Raw genomic sequence first — 22,046 nt, forward strand, 5'->3', positions numbered from 1 at the left:
TCTTATCTCCTGTCTCTTTCCAGTCTGACCTGGGGGAGTGGCTGAGCACCATCGGTCTGCCTCAGTACCACAAGAAGCTGTCGGAGAACGGCTACGACTCCATCAGCATCGTCAGAGACCTCACATGGGAGGACCTGCAAGAGATCGGCATCGACAAGCTGGGTATGGAGAACACATGTTTATGTAACTTGTGCAACATTTAACCCATTAAAGGGATAGTTCACTCCCAAAGTGACTTTTTTTCTATCGATTAGTCACCGCATGACTTGAATTCATGGATATTTTTGTGTTTTTGTCGCATTCCTAAGCCAATAATTTGATGACCGGCAGCGGTCCTGGTAGGAGACAGAAAGAGTTTATTTTGTGTCTCTTACCGTAACCGCTGCCTACCGGTCCGCTGGTCATCAAATTATTGGCTTATATTAGGAATGCGACAAAAAAAAGGAATACTTCACCCAAAACTGTTTTGCTTGGTATAGAAAAAACATGCTTCTCGACTAATTAATGTATTTATTCATAAAAAAGCTATCGATAGGACCATCGCTATGAAAATAATGAATATAATCTGCCTAACCAATAGACATTAAAGATCTCAAACCCCTACTCAAACTCAACTTACTTGTTAATCAAGTATCAATCAATCAATCAAAGTTGCAGCCCTAATGTCAACAATGTTCCTGGTCTCTGCCCCGCCCACAGGCCACCAGAAGAAGCTGATGCTCGCGGTGAAGAAGCTGTGTGACATCCAGAGGGCCATCATGCAGGCCGAGTCGGGGGGCCTGGGGGGCACGCTGCGCCGCAAGCCCCCCGGAGCCCTGCACCTGGTGGCCATCGAGCCGCCCGACTCCTCGCTGGGAGGAGGAGGGGAGGCGTGCCCCTCGCCGCACACCCCCAAGATGACCACCTTCCAGGACAGCGAGCTGAGCGCCGAGCTGCAGACGGCCATGTCCAGCCACTACGGGGGCTGCCACCAGGACGGCCACCTGGCCCTCAGGATGAGGATGTCCCAGAGCCAGGAGAGCATCGACGCCCGCTCCCGGGGGTCCGGGCGCTCCCAGGACCCCCCCATGGCCTCCGTCACCCCCCACAGCCGCTCCCAGGAGAGCCTGGGCAGTGGTGGCAGCCTGGAGGGCAGTCCCGCCAGGGAGAGGAACATTCCAGAGGGCTGCTGGGACCAGAGGTCACAGCAGCTGCCCAAACAGGTGCCCCTGGGCACCGCCACCGTCTTCAAGTACCCCGCCATCCCGGCCAAGCCCAAAGCTCCGCCTCCTCCTCCCCCCGCCGCTGCCGACTCCTCCCCCCTCAAGGGCTTCAGCTACCTGCACTCCCACTGTGGCTCCGCCCACCTGGAGGCCGGCGGCAGGGGCTCCGCCTCCAAGCTCCACGAGCGCTCGCTCACGCTCGGCAAGAAGCAGCGCACGCAGAGCCTGACGCGCTACGCCCTGTCGGACGGCGAGCAGGACGATGAGGACGACGATGACGACGACGGTGGGCCCCTGGGCCCGCCCCCCAGCACCGTCCCGTCCTACGCCACGCTCAGCCGCCGGCACGGGCGCGGCGGCGGCGGACAGTCGGCGCGCCGGCTGCTTCTGCAGTCCAGCCCGGAGAAGAGTGGCGGCACGGTGGGGCGGAGCCAGTCGTTCGCCGTGCGCGCCCGCAAGAAGGGTCCCCCGCCTCCCCCACCCAAGAGGCTGAGTTCCGTGAGCGGCGGCGGCGGCGCCGGCGTGGAGCTCGCCGACAACGGCACGGCAGCTGGTGGCGGAGTGGAGACGGAGACCCTGAGGAGTGTGAGGAGCATGGCGGCGTCTCTGGAGGTCTCCATGGAGGGCAGGAGGAGCCCCGCCCCCCCGCACAGACTAGACCTCCTCCAGCAGGAGGCCCCGCCTCTGACGCTTCTGGCCCAGCCCACGGACGCCAGCGGAGCCCGGAGGAGGGTGCAGAGCGAGTGTCTTCCTGACAAGGTTGGTATAGCTGAGCGTTTTTCTATTGGTCGGCTTGGGGCAGAAACCTCCATGTTTAGCTCCGTATTTCAAGGTTGTTGTTTTTTTTCATAAAGTAATGCCCTGCTTTGTCGTATGACATAGTCGAGTAAAAGTAGAGAAAATTGCCGATCTACAAGCTTACGATGCGTCTCATTATGAAAAAAATGAGTAGTTGTATAAATATTGAACGAATTAAAAGTATTAACAAGAGCTTCTGACTCTTTTATCTCCTTTTGACTTTCTGTTTTTAATTTCGGTTTAGTTTATGATTGTTGTCATTGTTGTTATTTTGTTTATACAGTAGCTTGCTATAGTTTTATTTCATTATTTTTAGTTAACCATACTCACCTCGCCCCCCCCCCCCCCCCTCCCCCCAGACCCACAGCGGTGACGCGGACCCCGACAGGGGGGTGAAATCGGACTCGGAGGAGGAAGAGCCCGGCAAGGCCCCTCCGGCTGAGCTGGAGGCCCAGAACAACAGCTCCAGCGAGTGCATCCCGTTCGCCGAGGAGGGCAACCTCACCATCAAGCAGAGGCCCAAGACCGGGGGGCCTCCCCGGGCCGAGGCCGTGCTGGAGCCCCCCGAGCAGCTCTTACACGCCGTCGCCAAGGCCCCCCCGGAGCTGCCCGAGTTCAACCTGAAAGAGTCGGACACGGTCAAGCGGCGACACAAGCCCAAGGACAAGGAGCAGGGCGGGGACTGTTCCCCCACGGGAGAGGAGGGAGGGGGGTGTGAGCGGGCCCAGAGCGAGGAGGAGGAGGAAGAGGAGGAGGAGGTCAGTCTGAGGATCAGCGAGGCTGCCATGGAGAGGACGACGGAGACCCTCCCCGCCGCCGTCACGGGGTCTCCGAGCAAGCCCCCCGTCTCCTCCAAGCCCCCCGTCACCGCTCCCAAGCCGCTCCGCCACAGCCTGCTGGCAGCACAGGGTAAGCACACTGATTCATTTGATTGATTGATTGATCGATGTTTTTATTGAAAAATGCATGAACTGTTGGGCAGAAACCTTGTATCTCCATATCGTCACCTTCTTAAACTAATGGCCTACGTCATTTTTTTAGGAAAATTATATTTTTGCCTAAGTCAGCGCCTCATGACACTGGCCACCTCTGGTAAAATCGCCTATCTCCTAATTGAAAAGGATCACGCTGTTCCCTCCCCGGCTCCCCGACTATCTCCTTAGTGTGACTTAAAATAGGATTTTTTTTGGGCCTGATGTAACATGTTTTTGTGACTTAGGCCAAAACAATTGCCTAAGTCTGGAGTAAATCAGTAAATCATCAACAAGTCAGGTTTAATCCTATGTAAACCTATTTAAATCTCTTATGTTACATAACTGACAGACAGTGTTATTTTTATGTTAATAGTCATAATTTGTTATAAACATTTTGGGTGAAATGATTAAGAAATATCATATAGTTTTGCTTTGGATCAGTTTTAATTTTTTTCTGAAAAACTTAGGCCATTAGTTTAAGAAGGTGACGATATTTTACCTTTGTGTGTTTTTTTTCGTAAATGAACGGCCTACTTGATCACACTACAGCGTCACACAAAAAGCATCAAAAGTAGCAGATCCGCAAGCTCGAAGCGCGCCGTTAAGCGACACGTTTCGAGCTTGTATATTGTCCCTGCGTCGAACCACGTTTTTAACTACGTTTTCATCCTTGCCTTCCAGCTGCAGTGGCGACGCCCTCGTCCCCGGGCGTCACCATCAGCGTGGTGGAGAGCGTGGCCTTCGCCTCTCCTCCGTCCGCTCCCTCCACTCCCGCTCCCCCAGCCCCAGCCCCGGCCACGGCCCCTCAGAGCTATCCGGCGGTAGCAGCCAAGCCCCAGGTGTGTGTGGTGGGCCCGGCCCTGGGCCTGGGGCCGGAGCCCCCTGCGGTGGTGGTGCAACAGCAGAGGCTGGAGCAGACCAGCACCTCACTGGAAGCAGCTCTGAAGGCCGTGGAGAGAAAACTCACCCTGGAGGACGCCTCCGACGGGTAAACACATAATAGTCGTTGTTTGACTTTGCTGTCGTCATTATCGCCAGTTATGCAGCCCATATGTCCCAATTTGTTACGTTTAAAATCAAACTCTTTTCAAATGTCCATATTATTATTATTATTATTTTTTTTAATAGGACTAAAGTGGTTAATTTAAATAAAGTTGTGTTAATGCGTGTAGCATATATTTACTTGTTAGCTTGTTCATTGTATGATTAAAGTTAAAGGTGAAGTATCCTTTTTTTGTTGTTATTTAAATCAAATGTTAAATTCTATACCCAGCTCTGTATTCAGAAGGTAATCATTGCTAGAGTGTTTGTTCAGTAACAGGAGTCTGCTCCAGCTCTTTAGCAAACAGAAAATACATTTACAAGTTCGGGACCTCAGTTTTGGTGGCGATTGTCATGCCGTGCGTGTGACGTTGTTCTTCTCCTCCCACAGTGGAGCCAACACGGTGAAGTCTGCGGGGACCATCCTGGACGACATCGGGAACATGTTTGACGACCTGGCAGACCAGCTGGACGCCATGTTGGACTAAACCTCCCCCCCTCTACCACCCCTCACCCACCCACCCGTGTGACCCCCCCCCCCTACCCCCCATCACCTCAGGAAGTACTAACACACTACAATGCTTGTCCCCTTCTCAGAACTCTGAACCAGACAATGAAAAGACATTGGTTGATCTGAAGGGGGACATACCAGTGATTCTCAACCGTTTAAAAAAAACGTTTTAAGGACCCCCAGTTTGATATGCATTAGACCAACTGACCCCCCATTTGATACTTTTTTGTTTTTATCTCTCGGACCCCCAGTCCACACTACTGTTGATTTAGTCGACTAAAATGTATTTTGGCGGTGCCTTGATGGCGTCGTAATGGCTGATTTTACACTTGGTTGCATGCTGAAAATAGCCGATCTACAAGCTCACAGCGCGACGCGTTGTGAGCTTGTAGATCTGCTATTTTCAGAGCGCAACACCCGAGCGCAACCAAACATGAAATGACTTGTCTTTTAGTTGTACTGGATCTCTTGTCCACTAGTCCCTCACTAACATTTTAGTCTAGTTTTTATTTGTTGACGATATTGTCAACATATTTAGTCTTAGTTTTAGTCATTATAGATTCGTTTTTTATTTAGATTTTATTTATTTTTCGACAGTGAAAAAAGGTAGTCGACGAAATGTTTTCGTCATAGTTTTAGTCGACGAAATCAACACTGGTCCACACTGTAAAATCCTAGGTGTTACAGTAACTCTGAGAGCGTACAAATGGAACCATTTGTACGCTCTGAGTTACAGACCCGTAAGGGTCCATTAAGGGCCCCCGGTGGTCCCCCAGACCCAATGTTGAGAGACGGTGCTCGCAGACGGACGCACAAACAACGTTGTTGACCCAATGGACCACTGCTGTGTTAACGTTGGGGGCATCTTGTCTCTCACAGCGCCAATGCCCCCCCTGGTGGTCATCTGAAGAGGAAACAAACACTACGAATCGAGGGCCAGATAGGCGTATGGCACTCTTTCCGACGGAGAACCTTCCGGTTCGGACAACCATCCCGAACTTATAGTTGGGAGAGTCAGGACATCTGGAGGGAGCACTAGTTCTGTGAAAAAAAGTTCTGAGAACGCCCATCAAAAGTTCGGAAGGACGTCAATTTGCAGCTATATCACCTTCCCTTTCCAAAAGAAAAGTTCGGACATCGGAAGGAGCACGTGCTGGGCTTTACGTTGACGCCAGTTTTTACGTTACGTTCAGTGGTTCTCAAACGCTGTGTGGAGGCACACTGGTGTGCCATGAGACAAGTTCAGATATGACAACCGCACATTATTATTATTGCAATGTACAAAAAGTGACAAATTATTTGTATTCATAACTCATAATTCATTTTACTGTCAGTACTTTGTGTGCATTCATTTCACACAATACAGAGGCACATTATATTAGAATCTGCCGTCCCTATTTTGGGCATGTCTTTATAGGAAGAAATTCAATTTTTTTTTTCTCCTTTAAAACATTGCTAAATTGTCAGGTCTACAAGCTCTCAACGCATTGTGATGTCACACATTGTGCACTCTATGAAAAAGGTCTTAAAGTGGCACTATGTAACTTTCCTGTTCTACTGGGATTTGAACCCGGGTCTCCTGTGCAAGCGCTGACATTTTTACCACTGAACTAATAGAGCCTGCCTGCCTTGCTCAGGGGAGAAATAGACACAGGATCTCCATGTCTCAATAGAAGACCAAATATAAACATCCCAGTTTTTTAAGTTCTATTGTATTAACATACTCTACCATATAGATTAGACAAAATAAAATTGTATTCACTAAACTAAAATGACATAATACAGCTTTAAGTGGTTAAACTTTTAATTTGGCATTAGTAAATAAAAATGAAATGTTTCTGAGTGAAATAAGAGCGATAACATGCAGTGGTGGAAAAAGTACTCAAATGTTTTACTTAAGTAAAAGTACCAATACTGCAATATAGAAGTACTCTGTTACAAGTAAAAGTCCAGAATTCAGAATGTGCTAAAGATTCCTCAAAAGTGTACTTAAGTACAGTACTTGAGTAAATGTACTTAGTTACTTTACACCACTGATAACATGTATTATAGAGGTTATTTGGAAAGAATATGAACGCTGTTGTGCCTTGAGACGTGCCTCTCGCACAAAAAGTTTGAAAACCACTGGAAAGGTTCTAGCTTGCCTGTGTAGTGGTGCCTTGTGCTAGCCTGGTAAACCCCCCCCCCCCCCCCTTCCGGAAATATCATTTGCATTTGATTTTCAGGAATTGGGTCTGGCCTGAAGGCTTATCTGGGCGTTTCTTGCTCGTCCACAAAACGGACTTGCCTATCAGCGTCCTCGCTCATTGTTGTGTGATTGACAGCGGAGGTTGGCCAATCAGGTGGAACCCGAGTGAACCCGAATGGAGCCGAGTGCAGCCGACCGAAATGGAACGTCCGCCATTGAAAATGTGTCCGCTCCGTTTTAAATCTTCAAAACGCTCTCAAACTTCTTTTTTGTGGCACGGAATTTACTTTTAAGATATTGTTCGGATAGAATTTAGTTGTTTGACTTCATATATGTTGTCAATTAGTCATGACAGAGCCTATTTAAAAATAAAAATTCAGAGAACCGGCAGTAGGGGCGGGCAGTGACACGCATGTATCCGAATAAAGCAACCTATTTTCGGCATGGCCCTTTCAAAAGTCCCCTTGCTGGTGGTGGGGGAACGAACTGCTGATTGGCTGAAGGGGTTGTCAGTCAACGTATTACTCCCGCCCAGCTCCAGCCCATAGGCAAAAAGCTAAACAGGCTCTCTTGCTAGACTCACTACTGAAATCAAATACAAATGAGATTTCCGGAGGGAGGGGTTTACCAGGCAAGCCTTGTGCACTGCCAGTCATGAACCCTACCCAGGTAGACTGTGATTGGTCGGTGGAGAGACATGACAGGGAGGCTGTGATTGGCCAGTGGACAGACATGCCCTGGAGGCTGTGAGGGAGGTTGCCAGTTCAGTGCCACCCCTAGTGTGAAGGAAGCATTCCTTTACATTACTGCCACACACTACTATCATATTGAATCCGTTTATACTTTGTTGTACAATGGTGTCACTCACCGAGAATAGCTGATCTACAAGCTCACAACACGTCACGGATGTGTCACGTCGTCAGCTTGTATTGGCTAATTCAGCGCACTGCACTGTCGTATGACGGAGCATAAATGAACCGTTATGGAGCTGTATCCGTCAAGTGACTTGGATTTTGTATTTTTTTTCATGTTATTTTTATTTTTTTATTTTTGATGAATTCAAGAAAAAAAATATTGTCTAACCATTTCAAAATCTCTCTTTGTAATATTTTAAATACCGAGAAGAAAATATATATATTTTAGCCATTTTGTACCAAGTGATCGCCTGACCACGTTTTGTCTTGTGTTTTCCAAGAGCCTATGTGGCGCCAACGAGTTGTACAAAGGGACGAAAAACCTTCGCTCGACAAAGCATGTTTAGCTATACTTCAACACTGTTCACTATGAGATGGTTGTTTGTACAGTGGAATATATGGCGTGTGAGATATCAGTTGTATACACACTATTTTTTGGGAAAAGTATTCATTTTAATTTAGTCCAACTAGTATTTAAATAAGAGTTATCTAAATATGTATATTGTATACTAGAGGTATTATACAGGAGCAAATTCATATTCAACCAAAGTCCTTTGTACAGTTTTTTTCCTCAAAATATTTTTAAAAGACTTTACAATATTTCCTTCAAAAGATGTTGAATCCTGGGTTGTCATTGTCCTTTTATTGTCATACTGAATAACCTGATCATAACTGTATTTCTGTTTAGTTTTTTTCTTGTCAAGCTTGCATCATATGGATATACTTTCCATAATTGGCATGATATTGCTGTAATAATACATAAAGCAAACAAGAAAGGTATTTAGTGCTGTATTTTAGTCTTGTATGAACTTTTTCTTCATTTATAACCTTTTTATTATTAATCTTGTGACATGTTTGATTGCTCTGTGAAGATGGTAACCTCTGTGTGAACGTGACCCACTGAAATGTCTGCCTTGGATTGTCCTTTCTGTTTCACCCTCAGGAAAAAAGAAAATCACACCTATTGTTGAGACTGTTATCCTTAGTTTCATGCCTGAGTCATGCACCAAAAATAGCTGATTTGCTCGCTCACGACAGGTCGCAGCGCAATGTGTTGTGAGCTTGTAAATCTGCTATTTTCTGTGCGTGACACCGGCAAAAAGTAAAACTCAGGCGTAAAAGGTCAGTTTATGTTTCGAGCGACAAGCGTGTCGCACCGCATCGCATCGAGTTTTGAGCATTCACACCGTCTGCGACTCGCCGACGGTGTCGCCACAAAATGTAAACAACAATTTGTTGTATAAAGGCCTCTGTGACACAACGTCGTTTAGACGTAACTGCAACGCTTCGTACAACACCTGTCACGTAAAGCATGTCGTCGCTGTCGTGCCGAAACCTCTTATCTCCATATTTTAACTTTTTGTGTCTGCGAGCTCGAAACGCAGCGCTAAGCGGTGCATTTTGAACTTGTAGATCTGCTACCTTTGCCATTTTTTAATTTGAATCCTGAAAAGTAACAGTTTTTGGACATATGAGGTTTCAACCCGACAGACGATATAAGCTGACCTTAAGCCTGTTCTAGCGGCTGCATCTGCTATGGCTTGGCTGTGTTCTTTTGGAGCTTACAGCACTGTCAGTGACCAACAGTGTTTGTCAGAAAAGACAGTCTAGTCGCACCTTAGAGAGAAAAGAATGATGTGTGAATGTTTTTCATGTTGTCTCGTGTTTTTCTCCTGCCGAATTTATATTTTGTTGTGTGTCGGTGTCACACCAAAAATAGTCAATCTCAAAGCTCACCTGTTGCTATGCGACACGTGCGCTTTGTTGTGAGACACCGTCACGCGACAAAAGTATAAGGGTATGGTCACACATGCGTGACTGAGGGGGAGTGGCCAACCGTTGTAACAGTGTGTGAAGTTCAATTGTTGAACTCCACACCTGACGGCATGTGACACGCCAACGCTGTACCGGAAGCTACACCCCTTCGCTCACGTAGAATGGAAGTGAACAGGACGCTATATTGTTTTTCAAAGGATGGCTGTGGGAAGAGGAGTGCTTGTTTTTGTTACCTCAACCAGGACGTCATGCTGGCTGCGAGCCACCGGGCGAATAAGTGCCTGCACTGAGCAGCCAATGGCGTCGCACGTCTTCAACTGCGCCATCTGAGTTGGAAAGAACTCTTGTTTATCGTGTGAAGCAAAAGGAGCACTCCTGTCCCAGTAAATCACAGGCTGCACCTTCCCAAACCATCCCTGGAAAAACAATATTGTGAACAGGATGTGACTGTTTCAGGCGCTCATATGTGACCTCACCCTTAACCAGGCTTCAGATGACAAAGATGACGTATTCTCAGTTGAAAAATGTGTTGACAACACGACTTGAAAATGCGTCCTTTTTGTCAGCGGACACTTGTCTTGTGACTATAAAACAGCCTTTTACAGATTACTGTCCCTTATGCTGATGTTCTGTTTTATGTCTCCTGGCATTTCTGTATCATTTGTTTACAGATCACATTAAATACATGCTTATGGCCTGTGCATATGACCCTCTTCACGTTCTGTGAAAATGTCTTCTCACTTTTCAAGCTTCATTCTTATCATAAGTCAACCATAATTTATGATATTTAGTAATCTTTGGTGTTTTGGAATACAATGGAGCCCTCCTTGTCTGCAGGCTTGATAATAATTGCGTTATTCTGTCTTAGTTCATCTAAAACTATTTTTTAACTACTGTCACATTGTGGTGCTTACAGTAGTTACTCCATCTGATGATTTAACAAGGTTCTGGATGTCTTGCTTGACCAATTTGCTGAAAGTGACAAAAGTGGGATTCAGAGTGGAGGGGTGTGTGTGTGTGTGTGTGTGTGTGTGTGTGTGTGTGTGTGTGTGTGTGTGTGTGTGTGTGTGTGTGTGTGTGTGTGTGTGTGTGTGTGTGTGTGTGTGTGTGTGTGTGTGTGTGTGTTTTACCAGGACTGAGTCAACCAGGGATGCACTGGTCATGGGACGCGGTAACATGCAGTCCCACCAGTCTTTTGAGCAGGAGCATGCACACGCACTTGCATCGATTAAAGACAACCCTTAAGTTGACTGCCGGTTGTCACACCAGCATGAATTAACATAGGAATGAGCCTAGATGCATATCAATTATCCATTGTGTGACCTGTAGTGGTGTTTGACGACGTGCGCGTGACGTCTTTAAAATAGCGTCCCACCAGAGATAGATTCACCAATACAACACTGGATTCAACCAAACTAGAATGTAAGATAGGTCCGTCCCCTCATAAAAGATTAATTTGACAGTTTGTTTGTGGTCACCCAAACTTGCATGTCCATGGGGGGCATGGACATGTCCTATAAAATCGAATTCAAATCGAAAGTGGGAATAAGATGACTGCATAACAGCTGATACTTCCTAAAAAAAAGTCAAATAATGGCCAGACTGATAAATTGGTCTGGTTGTAGCCTAAATGTATCAATATCAGCACAGTCAAATCATCAAACTTGCTGGACGGAGGAGCATCCAGGTAATGTTTTTACCAAACTTTTGATTTAAGATACACAAATGTCACAGTGCGTTTGACTTCACATCCATTTAGATACAACTATTATAGAAACATATTATTTAACCACTCCAGCATCCCTATTGTGGGCATGTCATAATAGTTGTGAAAAGAGGCGAATATTCGACGAAACAGCCGATCTACAAGGTCACAACGCATCACAATAGAGCGTCGCAGTTCCCGCCCACTTCCTGTTTTTTTTGGTGCCGGAAGAAAAACTCAATGCATTTTTCCATTGACATTTCCAAAAATATTTATATCTATTAATTTAAGCCTCGAATCAAGCCATCATGACATGACATGAATCATGACCATAAACGTTTGATTCTGTGATTTTTTTTTTGTTGAAAACGGCAAAACAAAGGGTATTTATTAAATATAGTATATCATATAATTAAATATAAAATAAAAAAAAATCACAGAAAAAAACGTTTTATGGTCATGATTCATGTCATCTCGTGATGGCTTGATTCGAGGCTTAAATTAATAGATATAAATATTTTTGGAAATGTCAATGGAAAAATGCATTGAGTTTTTTCTTCCGGCACCAAAAAAAACAGGAAGTGGGCGGGAACTGCGACGCTCTATACGATGTGTTATGAACTTGTAGATTTGGTGTAGAGGGAAAAAAGTAGGGGGCCCGAGTAGGCTACAGACCCCTGTGGGACCCTATAGTCAACGAAGTACATAGGATTTAATGAATGAACAAACCCAGAACCCCTACAGCTATGTTTGTGTTGAGAGTCTGTTCTTATGACATCAGTAACAGTATTTTACCACAGACTACTGTACTGCACAACAGTGGAACATGGTGTAGAGGGAACATGATGACTGTGTACTTTGTGTGTTCAGTTTGACAGGTGACAAGGAGTGGAGGATTAGTTTCAGTGTTTACCAACCCGACACGGTGGCCGACTTCAAGAAGAGCAACCCGGGGAAACCCTATCCCCGCCTGTGTACTGTTTTGATTACTGTGTAGATTTATTGATTTTCCATACATTCTACAGTATGTTTGAGCAGCCTGTAGCACAGATACAGAATGTATTTTTATGGAGCATGTGTAAGCCTTTAATGACAGTGGAGAGACACAGTAAATGAGACGAGAGTAGGGGAATGACATTCAGCAAATATTCCAGCCGAAATAATAATAATAATAACAATAACAACAACAATAGTAACTATAAATATTGCACTCTGTACAGTTCATACTTCAACCAACTCATGGTGCCATTGACCTTTTCCACCCAAAAGTCAGTCATCTCTTCAGGTTAGCCTACTGATCATTATCACCACCAGGTTTCATGAAAATCCTCCCATCTGTTCTACACTTATTTTGTTAAACACTTTTGGTGTCCCTATTTTGGGCACTTGATTAACAACAAAACAACAAGAAATCAGCAGAAGGACAACTAAGATGCCAAGAGCAAGTCATTAAAAGTGGAACACCCTGCCTGATAAACAAATTCAGCACCATCTTTAAATCTCTACTGAAAACAAACAATCAACAAACAAAGAATCACCTTTCCCCTTCTTGTTGTATTATTTTGGGGGCTTTATTGTTTCATTTATATATTGTATTGTCTTTTATGCTAGAACTGGTGGTTAAAGGTCACAGTCATTGCGACCCCTTGTCTGTCTCATTTGTGTGAGTGTGATATATCAGGAACGTCTGGAGGAAATGTGATTAAATCTAGTACAAACGTCCAGTTATCATATATAATAGATTTCACACAAAAAATACACCTTTTATTGCTTCAAAAATCCTCACTACTGCTGTCAGGTAAAAACCTTGTATGTCCAATTGTTACTTTTCAGGAAATGGGAAAAAAGAACCTGTGTTTCAATGGATCCAATGTAGATATTATTTAGTCACAAGCTCTTGATAATACTTTTAATTGGTTCATTATTTATAAAACTCACAGACATTTTTAACCACTTTAAACCTGCCGTCCTTATTTGAGGCAGTGATAGGCACATTTTCATAAATAGTGAAAATAGCCAGTCTACATGCTCAACACGTCACATCTCGATGCGTTGTGAGCTTGTAGATCAGCTATTTTTTTTTAAACTAAACAAGTGTGATATTGTTTTTCTAGTTTACATTAAAAAATATATATATAATAATAATATATATATATATATATATAATAATATATATATATATATATATATATATGCTAATTAAACTTGTATTGTATCACACGATAGGGGAAAGTTTCTGTTTAATTTTGTTTTATCATTGATGTGAATATTGATGTGAAAATGAAATTGTACTGTGATGTACTGTATACTCGATGACACTGCAAATGAGGGCAACCTCAATGTCTTTCGAGAATAAATAATGGTTTGAATTGAATGAATCTGATATGGTTGTCAATGTGTTCTGCAGCCTTAAACTGACAGTGAATTAAAGGATTGGATTTTATACTTGCTGTCAATGTCAATACATTGATGTCAATGTAAATGTTTCCCTGCTCTTATTTAAACATATTTATCAGGTTCCCATGGAAGAAAATGACATAGTCTCAACTGAATAATATCAGTAGAAACTTTGTTAAAAACACAATTATTGTGTCAAGCAGCATTTCAGAATGGTCATGTGAGTGACCAAATTAATCTTTAACCTACAATACCTCTAAGTTTTATTATTTTATTCTGTGTGTATTGTCATTGTATTATCTTTGATTCAAGTGACTGCAGGGTTCATAGTTTACCTCAGGCCTTGTGGTTTCATAAAACTAATGTAATATTTAACAGACAGACCTCTGAATAACCATCATATAAAATGTCATAAATGTGGAACAAATATTGCTTTTTGATGCAACTGAACTCAAATCACATAAGAGATGTGTGGTAGATGTTTATTTGACAATATAATTTAATTAGAACTCAGAGCAAAACATGTCAGTCATATTGCTAAATTATTTTATGTCAGCAGAATATGTCAAAAGATCATGAATGAAAATTTTAATTAAAACCTTTTGAGATTCATCCAAAGTGGTGATTCTATATTTTATGAGGAAAATGTGTAAAGTAAAACAGAAAGAAAGTTCATAATATGAGTATTTTATATTTAAGTACCTTGACTCCTTTAAGATCATTCAAATAATCCTGTGATTATTGCTAGCATTAGTGATAAATGTATCATATACAGTGGTGGAAAAAGTACTAAAATGTTTTACTTAAAGGGTAAGACCACTTTGGTAGAGGTTTGGGTTGTGTAGTTACCTTGCCATGATGTAACTCCAAAGGTGGGTAAGAAATCAAAAATAATTGCTCCATTGATTAGAAATTGATAATTCAAAATATGCTCCTCATTGACTTACATTGTATGGTAAAACAGCTCTCAAAGTCACTCTTTTAGCACATAAATGAACCCAAACATAGCTAATTCAGACAATATAGAGCATCACCAAACCCAGTACTGTTTGTTTTTTTAATAAAAATGTGAACTTCCTGTTGATTTGACTATTTGAAGATCTGGATCCGGATCTGGATAGCAGATCTACAAGCTCACAACGCGTCGCGATACGATGCCTTTTGATCTTGTAGATCGGCTATTTTCAAATAGCCTAGGTATAAAATAGGGCTAAAGTGGTTAATATATGTTTTATAATGTAATCATGTATACCTGCAAAGAAACTAGTAACTTGAGTTTTCAAATACTTCAGTATACTCGCCCCTGGGCTTTGTCTAAAAAACCTAATGAAAAGATTTTGAGAAGAAAAGAGAGTTTTCACATAATTGTAGTGGAGTAAAAGTACAAAATTTGCCTCTGAGATGTGGTGGAGTAGAAGTAAAATTGGAAATTGGAAATACTCCACTAAAGTAAAAAATACCTAAATATTTTACTTAAGTACAGTACTTGAGTAAATGTACTTAGTTACTTTACACCACTGATCATATAGAGCGTCGCAGTTCCCGCCCACTTCCTGTTTTTTTTGGTGCCGGAAGAAAAAACTCAATGCATTTTTCCATTGACATTTCCAAAAATATTTATATCTATTAATTTAAGCCTCGAATCAAGCCATCATGACATGACATGAATCATGACCATAAACGTTTGATTCTGTGATTATTATTTTTTTGAAAACGGCAAAACAAAGGGTATTTATTAAATATAGTATATCATATAATTAAATATAAAATAAAAAAAAATCACAGAAAAAAACGTTTTATGGTCATGATTCATGTCATCTCGTGATGGCTTGATTCGAGGCTTAAATTAATAGATATAAATATTTTTGGAAATGTCAATGGAAAAATGCATTGAGTTTTTTCTTCCGGCACCAAAAAAAACAGGAAGTGGGCGGGAACTGCGACGCTCTATACCATGGGCACCATGGTTGATGACATCAACATGTTCATCTGCCCTCAACCAACATTATATAGAATACAATTTTGACTGTTGTTCCCCCTTTAAAGACTCATGTCATGTTCATCATCATCATCATCATCATCATCATCACCATCATCATGTTTAACTACGTGGTTCCAGAGTTACACTGATCTTCCATGGTAACATCTTCAGAGAGAGAGTACAATTAGCGTGAATGAATGGAAAGAGTGTGTCAGTGAAAGTGTGTGTGAAGGTGTGTATGTGTGTGTTAGTATCAGGATCAGAGAAGGACAGTGTTCCTTTGTTCCAGTCCAGCTGGACTCTGATCTTCTTGGGGTTCTGCTTCACTGTGAGAACAGTGGATGACCCTGGTGAGGAGCATGTGTAGTATTTACCTTGAGATAAAAATATGCTCCAGTATTGCCCCCTCTGTTCCCCTTCCTCTGATAAGACTCTGCTAACACACCTAGCCACCAGAATGTATCGTCTCCAACCTCAACATCCCAGCTGTGAGTCCCAGAGTTAAAGCCCTCAGAACCCAGGACACAGACCCAGTAGTCAAGCCATTTTGTCTCAGAGTGAAGCTACACACGCACTACTCAAGACACAAAATCAGCCAGTCAGTGGTGGTAACACTCCCTCTTCTAGAATGTTTGAATGAAGTTTATTTTCAGTGTGAATCCAGGTCCTTGTTAAAGTCCATTCAGCTGACAGAGTCAGCAGCAGGTTCCGGTGGTCTGGGTCAGAATTCCCTCCTGTAGTTGTGGAAAGACAGTCTGTCCTCCTCACTGGAAGTTGTGTTTGATCTGAAGGTGAATCTTATCGTCTCTGAACAGTCTGGCACAGGAGTGTACGGTGGGTTCTAACGTGGACCGGGCAAGATTCTTAATGACTCCCCCCTTCCCCCCGGCCCCCCACCCACTGCGTTGCGGGCTTGTACGCGCGCGAAGCGCGCACGATTTTTTTGCTTAATTAATTCATTAAATGACCATAAAACAACATTAACAACACTCTACCCATCCCTCAGTGTGTTCCATCCTCAAATGTTTTACTTAAGTAAAAGTATCAAGGGTTAGAAAACTTTTTTTTCACATTTGAAAACTTGTGAAATGGGACCTTCTGCATAATGAGTAGCCTAATTTTACTTTTGGTACTTTAAATACATTTTGATACCAATACTTTTCTACTTTTACTCAAGTACATTTTGAATACCTTACTTTTACTTGTAACAGAGTATTTTTACATCGCAGAATTGATACTTTTGTTTAAGTAAAAAATTTGAGTACTTTTTCCACCACTGGTATTCAGTGCATGCAGTGACTGTTAGTGCACACAGGACGAGGGAGAGGGACACAGCATAGCGACCCTTCATTTCAATAAGGGCAGACAGCAGAGCCAAAACCTGTAGAACATGTTTAGCACAACCACAGAGATCACTACTTGTTTATTAGAGGCAATTAGCATGTCTGGCTGGGGCCGCTTGACAATGGGAACGGTGGGGTGGGCGGAGGCTGCGGAGCTACTGCGCCGTTTTTTTTTAAATTTAATATATATAAAAAAATAGGGGAGCAGAGTTTTCCAGACCGGGCCATGGCCCCATTGGCCTCTATGACGGTACGCCCTTGGTCTGGCAAGAGGCGGAGCTTTGACACACCTGTTGCAAAGTTCACCCATACACACACACACACACACACACACACACACACACACACACACACACACACACACACACACACACACACACACACACACACACACACACACACACACACACACACACACACACACACACACACCCCGACACACACAGGCATGCATACTCTTACTCACACAAACTCTCCCATAATCTAAAGCCAGATTTATATTTAGTTGCGCAATGAAAATAGGAGATCTCCAAGCTCACAATGCGTTGCCATGCGACATGTTGTGAGCTTGTAGATCTGCTATTTCCAGCGCCCGACATCGGCACACAACTAAGAGTAAATTAAGCATAATACACATGTTCCACACATATTTGAATGAGATGTGTCAATGTCAAGGCACGTCTTTCATTTAATATATTTAGATAGAACAATAGAGTGAATGGAATGAAGAGGTGATGATTTTTATGGTCTCAGAGTGAACTTTGACTGTTCAAAGTGCTTTACAAGTCCTCACATGAACTCTTTCACACAGTGACAGCAGATACAACCATGTAAGTTAGTATATGATTCAGTGTCTACACACAACTGTATTCATAGTGAAAATAGCAGATTTACAAGTGCACACGCTTGTACAAGAAGGGTAGCATGCGGATTGCGGAGGCTTAAGGTGGCATACAATGATGCCCCGAGGATACTACTTAAGGTCCCAAGATGGCATAGTGCCAGTCACTTGTTTGTAACATGTGGAATCCACACTTGTGAGGCTCTCTTAAGACACTCTATGTATGGATTCATGTCTCGCCTGGATGAGTCCTGGAACAGTATTATTGAGGTAATAGTCAATCCTGGGAGGAGCTGAATCCGGTTGCGTAAACACTGGAGTCAGCCTCTATGTATGATTTTATGTTTTTTTCTTTTTTTTAATGTATTGTTGTTTATTGTGTGATATTTATATGTACTCTATGGACCCCCTGTGTGTCTGGAATAAAGTTTGAATTGAATTGAATTGTAGATTGGCTATTTTCAAAATCTTTGACATTTGGGGAAAAATACAAACGCCAGGTTGAAAGTGTTAAGAATTTCTAATTTTCACGGTATAAAGTACTGATATAGTAAACTGGTTGGCACTAAATCCCAAGGCTGGACTCTCAGCACACCACTTCCTCAGCGAACCACTGCTGTAGACAATCCTTAAATGTCTGTTTTAATATATTAATATTGGTTCTGCGCTCCCAGTCAGGTTATTTGGTTATTCATGATCATAATTCGCCACACAATTTACACACTGACACACACCTTACTCTTGATACATGATACACTTAAAGGGTAAGACCACTTTGGTAGAGGTTTGGGTTGTGTAGTTACCTTGCCATGATGTAAATCCAAAGGTGGACAAGAAATCAAAAATAATTGCTCCATTGATTAGAAATTGATAATTCAAAATATGCTCCTCATTGACTTACATTGTAGGTTAAACAGCTCTCAAATTCACTCTTTTAGCAGTTACATCATGGCAAGGTAACTACACAACCCAAACCTCTAACAAAGTGGTCTTGCCCTTTAACTGTGTCCATATTATTCCCTGTGTTCTATCTTTTTATTTCATTTTGTTGTTTTTATTATTAGCACAGTGTGGTGGGGCACGTCACATCAACATTTCACACATGTCTGAGTGTGACAAATAAATCTGTTAAATCTATAATGTGATACACCAGCAACAAAAACAGGAACATATGCTCCTTATACATTTTCATAACATACTTTATATATTTACTGGCAGTGGGAAAGGAGTCCATCCTTTTTGTTTGTTTTCCCATGTTTAATGAACCTGCCTATTATGTGCTAATTTTAGTGGTTTAATTTGAGAATATTATTCATTATTCATTCACATATTCACCCAGCATGGTATGGAGTTATTTGCTGTCAGACAGGTGCAGAACAGCACCATCTGCTGGTTATCAGCTATAGCGTGTGCAGTGTTTTAGGAGCAACATTTAAACAAGTCCTGATCGGGTGATCAACCCTTGTTCTCACAGTTAGTCCTAACAAGTCATCCTAGCATGTAGGAGTCTTTAAACAACCAGAAGCCACTAACAAGGATTGAAGGAAACCTTCACACTTCAATCTTTCACAGTGGTCATGTTACATGACCACTGTGAAAGTTTGAAGTGTGTCTGGGTTTCCACAATCTGGGAACCCAGCGCCAAATGAAAAGGAAAAACAGCGCCCTCTGCTGTTTTTGACTATCTCAGTTGGCTCTGGGAGGAAGTTGACGTAGCACCCGTGCGCCAAGATATATTTAAAGAAGGTAGGGTCATACGTCATTTTCGCTATCATGCAATTCCAGCCGGCAGATTCGTCGCACCATGGGAGCCAGACTGCAGCCGTGAGTTCAGTGGAATGCATTGGAGTTAATGAGAGCCCGGTGGATCAGCTCATGAACAAAATATATTTCTGAATGACTGAGACCTTTGTAAAGTAATTGCTTCTGGAAAATAAAAGAAGACATATCACACATTGTTTTCTGCTGTGTTGCTTTTCAATGTGTCCACTGCATAAGTTTATTGAGCTATCTAAAGAGCACAAAGTAGGCGATACTGCCGAGACAGAAACCAGTGTTGCCATGTCCACTTATTATAAGCGACTTTGGGCTTATTTTCCTGTGAAGTTGCTTGTAAATATTGGTAGTTGCGGTTTTATGGGCTTTTTTCTAAAGTGTAGTTGATTATTTGGACTTGGGCTTCACAATTTAAAAATTATTTTAACCAGTGGTTCTTAATTATGTTTATGTCATGGACCCTCAAATTAATATGTAGGCTATTTGTCCTAAACCCCCATCTGAAATGTTTTGTGCCAGGGAGCCCCGTACCAGATTTGTGTTGTTAGTGTTTAAAAAATCCTCAATATTTCACATTTTACTTCAAGATTTTTTTAAATAGCAGATCTACAAGCTCACAGCGCGCTGTGAGCTTGTAGATCGGCTATTTTCAATGTATACAGTAAAGGTTTAAAGTGCTCATAATGGCCTAGTGCAAGTCTTCAACAGGGGTCCGCAACGCCTAGGGGGTCCACGAGGTACTGCAGGGGGTCCGCGAAATTGTTGCTTGATTAGACGATAAAAATACAAATAAATTATATATACATATATATACAAATAATGTGTATATATATATATATATATATATATATATATATATATATATATATATATATATATATATATATATATATATATATATATATATACATATATATATATATATATATATATATATGTTTTTAAATATCCATTTGTCTTCATATATTTTTTAAAAACATTTTCCACATTAATGTATTACATAAATGATAATATCTATAAATGATTCTGCCCATTTTGAATAGCTTGTATACATGATTATTGTGCAATTGACAGATTGTTGTTCTCGGTTAATAAGGTATGTTTATAAATGGCAGTGCGGCCACCCCACTGTACCCTGTACATGTATGTTTAATATAAAAGCACGAATATATTAATCTGTCTATTTTTAATAGCTTAGTATTGATGCACAATAACATGTATGTTTATGAAACACAATTGTATACATAATTATACAATATATGGGGTCGAGGTAAGGTAGGGGGTCCCTGCTCCATCTCCCCATCAGTTTGGGAAAACGTTGAAGACCCCTGGCCCCCGGTGCTTCTTTTGGGCTTGTTTTCCTAGACCTGGTTGCTTATTTCTCTCACACAATCTGGCAACACTGCCAGAGACGATTTTTATACAGTCTATGAAGGATACATGCCGCTGTTTAGATGCCTCAATAAAATTATACAGTGTGCTAAAAAAATCCGAATTGATTGGATAAAAACCTGTGATATGTCTTCTTTTATATTCCTGAACCGATTATCTGACAAAGGACACAATCGTTCAGAAATAGTGTTTGTTCACAAGCTGATCCAGATGGCTGCCATAGACTTCATAGTATTTCACGAAACTTCCTGTTCCAGTTTTGGCTCCCATGAGCATCAATGGCGTCTGCTATGCAAGCAATGGCGTCGGCCAGCCCCCTAGGCTGTCCCTTCCTTGTTTTCTAATTTCCTTGCCGTGCGCAAGGAAACTGGGGTTTTGGTCTGCCTTCAGCGCATCACTTCCGGTGGTGCGACTATGTTTTCATTCCCTCTAACAATATTTCTACACGGAACACTAACACCACTTCTCCCAGAGAACATGGATCGTTTTGGTTATAAGCCCACTTGTTTCTATGATGAAAGAGCAAGTTAAAATGTGAATATCTTTCTGTGGTTTTGTCTGCTCCGTGGACGCTATTGTTAAATTAGTTTTGGTTTGTTTCGAGTGGGGAAGGATCGACGGACACGTGAATCCCGCCCACTACATTTGATTGGGTAAAGCGCGGCCTGCTTCCTGATCTGAAGGCACACCCACTTGAAACCAATGCGCACAGGTTGTCAACACGGCTACCGACAGATTCAAACGCAGAGCAGAATCTGTTCTTGAGAGATTAGGGTTTCCATGACTCATGTCATTACTAGAAATTCAGGTGTCATCAGCAACATTAGTAAGACCGAAACACAGGAGAGATACAGGTAAGATTAAAGGTCAAGAACCAAACCAGGATAAATCAAAAAATAAACTGAAATAAAATAGTTATAGTCTTACACTGTAGTGATTGAGTTAGATTCTGCCACTAGACATCTGTACTGGGTGTGAATGAGTGAACATAGACATAGACTGATGTTCTACCCACAGTGACCATATGTACTGTACATACACACTGCATTGAAATAACCACTCCTTATGGTCTTATTCATGATATACTGTATATATCTTTATATACGTGACTTTAACTACTTAAGCCCTATTCAAAGACTTTCCAAAATAGCCAACGTGTTGGGTGTCATGCACTAGGGAATGACATGACAAAACAAAACAAGGGAGT

The 22,046-nt window shown here is 42.3% G+C and overlaps 1 protein-coding gene across 3 annotated transcripts in view; it reads left to right on the forward strand.

Moving 5' to 3' along the window:
• Positions 1 to 10,105, forward strand: part of caskin2 (CASK interacting protein 2) — a 134,150-nt gene extending 124,045 nt beyond the window's left edge. For all 3 annotated transcript variants that reach the window (XM_080446445.1, XM_080446446.1, XM_080446447.1), the window contains 5 exons: positions 24 to 162; positions 700 to 1,961; positions 2,360 to 2,909; positions 3,656 to 3,962; positions 4,407 to 10,105. In XM_080446445.1, coding sequence (XP_080302571.1) covers positions 24 to 162; positions 700 to 1,961; positions 2,360 to 2,909; positions 3,656 to 3,962; positions 4,407 to 4,503 — 2,355 coding nt within the window. In that variant the 3' untranslated portion in view covers positions 4,504 to 10,105. The remainder of the gene's footprint in view (positions 1 to 23; positions 163 to 699; positions 1,962 to 2,359; positions 2,910 to 3,655; positions 3,963 to 4,406) is intronic.
• Positions 10,106 to 22,046: the final 11,941 nt, after the last annotated feature.

Source organism: Gymnoscopelus braueri, assembly GCF_963280865.1.
Source record: "Gymnoscopelus braueri genome assembly, chromosome: 13".
NCBI lineage: Eukaryota > Metazoa > Chordata > Actinopteri > Myctophiformes > Myctophidae > Gymnoscopelus > Gymnoscopelus braueri.